The sequence below is a fragment of the Setaria viridis genome, chromosome 9 (assembly GCF_005286985.2).
Source record: "Setaria viridis chromosome 9, Setaria_viridis_v4.0, whole genome shotgun sequence".
Classification (NCBI taxonomy): Eukaryota; Viridiplantae; Streptophyta; class Magnoliopsida; order Poales; family Poaceae; genus Setaria; species Setaria viridis.
Genome location: NC_048271.2, coordinates 23026421 through 23033524, shown reverse-complemented (window position 1 = coordinate 23033524; position 7104 = coordinate 23026421). Strand labels below are relative to the sequence as shown.

Below are 7104 nucleotides of genomic sequence, written 5' to 3'. Positions count from 1 at the left end.
GAGCTCTCCCACCTCCGGCCCTTTCCGGTAGTCAGGGGAGGCGCGTTTTGGCGGTCGGGGGCGAGCTGGCCGAGGCTGGCAACAACAGTGGGGGGCGGCAGAGTCTAGCAGTCAGGGGCGGGCCGGCGACGGCGAGCGATAGCGGTCGGGGGTAGCGCGGTCTGGCAGTCAGGGGCGGCGCGTTCGGGCAGTCAGAGGCGAGCCGGCCGCGGCAGGCTAAGCGGCAGAGGAAGGAAACGGCGACGGGGAAGTGATAAAAAAATGAGAAATGAACGGGTAAGTTGTGTAACCGGTGGCAATGGTGGGTAAATAACCCTAACTCCACGTGGAGTGGAGCTAATTTTTATAAAGTAGAGTGCTGCCAAACACCCTCTAAATCTATTGTATAATCTGTCCAGAGTGATTGATCATGAGACATAGAGCTGCTAGCTGATAATCCAAATCTCTATACGTATACAGATAATCTCATGGGCATCATGGCCGGATTCGTCGATTTGTTTTTCTTATCTGTAAGGCGCATCGCATGCATGGTGATGAGCGCTGACTATTTTTTTTTTGTTGGGGAAAACGCAGAATCATTTTCATGGCGCATGAGCTGCGCATTTCCCTGATTTCTATTCCTCGTGCGGTTTATCATAACTCCCGAGTCAAAGGACTCGATGCACATCGTGCAACGGCTTGCCACGTTGCGCTCTCCAGCTCATCTGGCCAGTAGCTATCCTTAATCCTTACTTGCTTGCCATGCATGCTTAGCCATTAATCTCGCAGTCTCAGTAGTGTGCTTGTTTCTATATATAGATGTACACCTGCAGCACCAGCAACACACACGACAAACACTTTGTCACCTCCTCACCATCATCATTCTGTTGTGCGCTAGCGTACGAATGGCGGGCTTGACGGCGGCGTTGAAGTTCACCGTGCGCAGGCGACCGGCAGAGCTGGTGGCACCGGCAGCCCCAACGCCACGTGAGCTGAAGCTCCTCTCCGACATCGATGACCAGGAGTCTGTACGTCTCCACGTCCCCGCCATCCTGCTCTACCGGCGCAACGAGGCCATGGTCGGCCGGGACCCCGTGCAGGTCATCCGGGACGCTGTCGCGAGGGCGCTGGTGCACTACTACCCGCTCGCCGGGCGGCTCAGGGAGGTGGACGGGGGCAAGCTCGCCGTCGACTGCACCGGCGAGGGAGTGCTGTTCATCGAGGCCGACGCCGACGTCCGCCTCGAGCACTTGGGTGAACCTCTGCTGCCGCCCTTCCCGTGCCTCCAGGAGCTCCTGTTCGACGTCCCCGGCTCGTTCGCCATCGTCGACGCGCCCCTCATGCTCTTCCAGGTGACGCGGCTTGCATGTGGAGGCTTTGTCCTGGCCGTCCGGGTGAACCACACGATGGCGGACGGGCTGGGGATGGTGCAGTTCGGCGCCGCCGTGGCGGAGCTAGCGCGGGGCGCCCTGGCGCCGACGGTGCGGCCGGTGTGGGACCGCGAGCTGCTGATGGCGCGCGACCCGCCGCTTCCGAGCTTCGCCCACCGCGAGTACGACGAGGCGCAGGGCACCGACGACACCGTCACATCGCTCGACGACCTGGCGCACCGCTGCTTGTTCTTCACGCCCCGCGACGTGGCCGCGCTCCGGGACCTCGTCGACCCGCCGCAGCTGCGCGCGAGCGCGACCACGTTCGACGTCCTGGCAGGGTGCCTGTGGAAGTGCCGCACGGTGGCGCTGGCCCCTGATGCCAACGCGGAGATGCGGATGATGTGCGCCGTCAACGTCCGCGGCATCAGGACGGCGAGGGGCGGCGGCGGCATCCCCAGGGGCTACTACGGCAACGCGGCCGTTGGCCCGGTCGCCGTCTCGACGGCCGGCGCTCTCTGCGCCAACCCTCTCGGCTACGCGATCGAGCTGGTGAAGAAGGCCAAGGAGGAGGTGGACATGGAGTACATACGGTCGGTTGCGGATCTCGTTGTGCTACGGGGGCGGCCGCCCGTGTCGTTCGTGCGCACGTACGTGGTGTCAGACGTGAGGAAAGCCCCGGCCGCGCGCCTGGATTTTGGGTGGGACAGGCCGGTGTACGGCGGCCCGGCGGAGGTCGGCGGTGACCTCGCCTGGGTTGCCAGCTACTTCGTGTCGGTTACGGACGCTAGAGGCGAGGAAGGCATCGCTGTGCCGGTGTGCCTGCCCCGACCCGCCATGGAGAGGTTCGCCGAGGAGATGGGCAAGCTGCTCCAGCGCCCGCTCGTCGACGTCGCCGTGAGGCAGCAGCCCAGGTCCGCGCTCTGAATCCAACCAAACCTGCGCACACGGGCGTAGTGATGGATCAAATAAAAACGTCTGTTAATTTCCTACCGTGCTACTGCAATAATTTTGGTTGTTCTTTTGGAAGAGAAATGAAACGGTCAAAGCTTGTACTTCCGAAAAATGAAAACTTGGCTGAATAGCATGATGAAGTGCTGCGCGATTATATATTTATGTACAAATGGGCCTGGCTGCTCGGACGGATTGGGCTCGACTGATTTAGGCTCCCAGCGCAGGCTGCCGTGAGGGAGCTTGAGGATGCTATTACGAGTTGGCTGAGCATGAACCTCCAACAGTCGTACGCCCATTGGATCAGCTAGATTCTAGCTTCTCTATTGGCTCTGCGGTACATGCTCAACTTGGAGCGCTCACAGACAACTTTTAGATTTTACTGCCCTTCTGTGCCAAACGACGCTCGCTGTGGTTCACATGGGTTCCGTTTAGCACGTGCGCAGCTTGACGAGCCAGCTGTGTGCCGAGGCTGCCCGTCAGGACGAGGCACTTGCTATAACAGAGGCTCCCATGCCAGCTTACCTTGCTACGGACTCAGAGGAGTCTAACCAGGATGAGGACTACGTTCCTAGCTTTCCAGTCTGCTGAGCTCATGATGATGAGGTAGGGACCTCTCTTCCTACCCAGCGCGAGCCAGCGCCTCTACTTCCTCCAGTCATAGCTGCTCAGGTCACTCAGTCAAACGCACTCACAGCTATACTTTAGTTGTTGGCCGAGTAGCAGAGGGTTAGTGATGAGAGGCAACAGCAGATGCAGGCCCAGCTTGCTTGACAGCAGGAGACACAACAGGTTATACTTTGAGGGGGATTCAACAACAACAGGAGGCTATGAGGCAGCAGCTCCTTCAACATCAGATAAAGACCTTACAAATGTTCACCTTCTACTCTAGCTGCACGGAACAGTTGTACTGTCACGCAGGGCTTGAGCCACCTCTACTTCCTACCTCTCAGCAGCTACAGCATGACCCCTGACTCCACCTCCTCCGGTTGGCAGCTTTGTGCAGACACCCTTGGCCTTTTTCCCTATCTCGCAACTCTTACAGAATGGGGTGTTCTCACTACCTCAGATGTTGGAGCCGCAGCGTGACCAGTACCAACAGCACTACTTGTTTCTAGAGCAGCTCCGATAGAGTCAGTCCACACAGCCGTAGTTGACTCAGGTGACAGCTCCGTTCTCGACAGCTTCACTCACCTTCGAGCAGACACCACAGCCCTCTCTTGGTGGTCCGAGGTTTAGTTCTCCACTCCCATCTGTTGTGACACCTCGGACCTTGGAGCTTAATGAGTCCACTGCCACTCTCTGCACAGTCACCAAGTAGATTCACTTAGAAATGGCTTTCTAAGGTTGAGGTGCAGGGTTCTCAAGTCGACATGATAGTCACTTCTTCTTCTAAGCCTGTCACCACGGTTATAGCTCCTTCAGCTCCAGCATCCTCCACTCCAGCAGACCCCACTAGTCCCGAGGGCTCTCCTACTACTTCAGCTTCGGCCTCCAATGACAACTCGATGCCGGCATCTCGGGTTACGTGGTGCATCCCTCCAAAGTAGCTGCAGCAGCTTCACCACCTTCTCCGCCCCAGCAGGAGTAGATTTGTAGCTTCCTTTTTGGTGCTTTGTTGCCAAAGGGGCAGATAGATAGGAGGAGTAGAGATAGGTGGAGCTTGTTTGGGAGCTTGTTGGTTCTTTTGTGGATGTTCATGCATAGGCATGTTATTTGGATCTTTGTGTATGATGGTGTGTTGACATGTCTATATATGTATGTGCTTTACTTTCTGTTAACGCATGCTTCTTTTTAACCTTGTCTATCTTACTTTCATGGATTAGTAGTAGTGCGCTTAATTTCAAATCTTTTATATCTATTTATTATCTATCACCAAAAAGGGGGAGATTGAAGCACGCTGGCATCATCTAGGTCATTTCTCACCTTTTGTAAGGGTGTGTTTCGATGATAAATGATAATCATATACTTGTGACTAACCCCATTATTTGAAGGAAATCATTATTGGTTATTGTGCCATAAGTTAAATGGAAAGTGACCCCTCAATTTGAATTAGCAAGCGACCAAAGGGCTAATGCATGAAGGGTAAGGATTTTTCTAGAACTAAGTGTCACGAGAAGATGAAGTACACTTAGTGTAATATAGGTTTTGCTAGTTCGTAGCTCTATGACTCTACTATAAAAAAGGGATCTCAAGTTACTAGCTTGATCATATGAGACAAACCATGAAAAAGATGCAGACTTGACATACTCTAGCACTTGGTAGCTCAAACAACCAATGGAAACACTTGAGAAGCAAAGAAGTTGGCAAAAAACTCAAAGGAGATTGTATTGGATGAGTTGAAAACAAAAAGGGGGCATCAGATGTTCCACACAGTGTGTTTTCTAGTAAAGTCTGAGCAATTTTCTAGGAGTTGGCCTGAGCGGTCTTCAGCATCGGATGATCTGATGCCCAACTCAGTAGACAATCGAAGCAATAGACAATGCAGGATTGAAACCCTAAGCATCAGATGATCCGTTGCCCAAACAATGGGCAAAGCATCGGACTAATTTTGTGCAATTCAACTCGAAGCACCAGAGGTAACGATGCTAGGCAAGGGGCACCATTGGAGCAGGCATATTTATGTTGAAATCGTCCAGAGACATTCTAGCCAAATCCTCTAGTGCACCAGATGTTCTGATGCCCACTGGATGAAGCGTCAAACTAAGCATATTTTCTTTGGAATCATCTAGAAAAATTTGGGCCAAAATGAAATTTTCACTATTGAATATATTTTTTAACGAATATATTTTGGACTGGTGTGTGACTTGATGTTCCAACGCTATGGGATGGAGGCATCGGATGATCCAGTGAGTGCTGTTTTTCTGGATGCTCTTTTCCAACAACTGTCTCTTGAGCTGTAGCCTATATATACCCATTCCCTTAGTCATTTGAGCTACTCTTGACACTGTGAAGACCTCAAGTAACCTATGAGCAGTTGAGAGTGTGCTAGAGCCACAAAAGTGATTAGTGAATTGCAAATCTCAAGATTAAGGACATATCTTTGCTTAGTGCTGATCAAGTGAAGCATTCGAGGCTTCTACTCTTGGTGACTGATGTCACCTAAATGGTCTTGGTGTCCTTGGAGTTCATGGTGAGCTTTTGAAGATTGTGGAAGCCTCAAGAATAAGATCTTGTACAAGGTACGTAGTCCGTCGTTCCGGAGATGGAAAAGTGGTTACCTTAGTGAAGCACTCAAGTCTTCATGGCTTGGGGGAGCAAAATTTAGTGGGTGCTCCAACATGGACTAAGGGGAGCGTCAACTCCTCGATACCGTGGAAAAGATCCAGTGTCTTCATGTCCTCTTTATTTTCATTTTTGCACTTACTTTGAGCATTTACTTCTTGGTTTTACCTATCTTAGTTGCCCTTGTTTTGTTTGTGCTCCCTGTTGTCTTGATCTTGCTTAAGGAACTGATGATCATGATAGTGTGACTCTCCTGCTAAGTTCATTCTTAATAGTGTGGTCAGTTTCTAGTTTTGGACCTAGTAGATTGGGCAAATAGAATTATAGGCTAATGTATGCTTTCTTTGTTCTAAAAATTTATAAAGGTTCCAATTCAACCCCTTCTTGGGCCATCGATCCTTACACTCTCTATGGCGGAACCGCCCGGACTAACCCGACTAAAGTGTACTCAACCTCACCTCAAAGGCGAATGGTCACTTTAACCGAATTAAAATGGTAGTCCGTCGGGTTTCACCCGATCAAACTAGTTATCTCAGATCGAAATAAAGCATACTTGCACGAAGACGAGTCCAGAGATTACAACAATCCAGATTCATTACTACAGGTCACACATTGAGTTATTACAAGCTGAAAGTTCACATGCATAAAGTAGAGTTTCAGAGTTCAAAGTAGCGGAATAAAATGGAAGTCTAACATCGATACAGCAATACCATGGTGAAGCCTGCCATGATATCAAGCACCATGATCCTCGCCAACCGAGGACGGGTCCCACTCAATAGTCCAACCCGGAGGGAGTTGAAATGGTCAAGTCACACTGGCAACCAAGTCAACAACAAAACTGAAAAACAAAGCCACAAGCAAGGCTGAGTATACTAATACTCAACAAGGCTTACCCATCAGGTGGTAACTACTTCACCGACTCCTAGACATGCAAGACTTTTTGGCTGAGGGGTTTGTATTTCCAAAAGCTTCTAAAGTAGGTCCTTACATTCAAATTTTAGCTCCAAGTTCTAGTTAATTAACCATTCTAGGTAAGCACCTATTCTAATCAAGCATGTGATCAAGAAATTTAATTCAAGCATCAATATTAATCATCATCCTTTGTTCCACTTCTTACTCAGTGTAGCATAGTGATCAAGCAGTCTCAAACTGTGAGAGGCAGACGATTCAAATCGAGGTTTTAACCTTGCAAGGTGAACCTAAACCCATGATAGGTGCATACCACGACGGGTCCACACATATCAGCCGTCCCCATCAATCCCCAGGCATGTGGTCAGGTCCCACTTCCCTTGGATACAATGCCCTAACTATCGGTGTTTTAGATCGACAACCTGCCTAGGGGGTACCCTAGGTGGTCTTTTGTGCAGTAAGGGCCGTCGAGAATCAAAGAGTCGACAGTGACGCAAGGGACACGATTTAGACAGGTTCGGGCCGCTAGATCGCGTAATACCCTGTGTCCTGTGAGTTGATTGTATTGAACTTGGGTGTGTTGAAGGAGTTGTCTTTGAGGGGGTCCCTGCCCGCCCTTATATACTCGTGAGAGCAGGGTTACGAGTTTGAATCCTAGTCATGTATGATT

General features: G+C 50.9%; 1 protein-coding gene across 1 annotated transcript; it reads left to right on the top strand.

The window, feature by feature from the left end:
* Nucleotides 1-837: 837 nt before the first annotated feature.
* On the top strand, nucleotides 838-2691 carry LOC117840719 (benzyl alcohol O-benzoyltransferase). Its single transcript, XM_034721239.2, has one exon. The coding sequence runs from the start codon at nucleotides 885-887 to the stop codon at nucleotides 2274-2276; it is 1392 nt and encodes a 463-aa protein (XP_034577130.1). The 5' UTR covers nucleotides 838-884; the 3' UTR covers nucleotides 2277-2691.
* Nucleotides 2692-7104: the final 4413 nt, after the last annotated feature.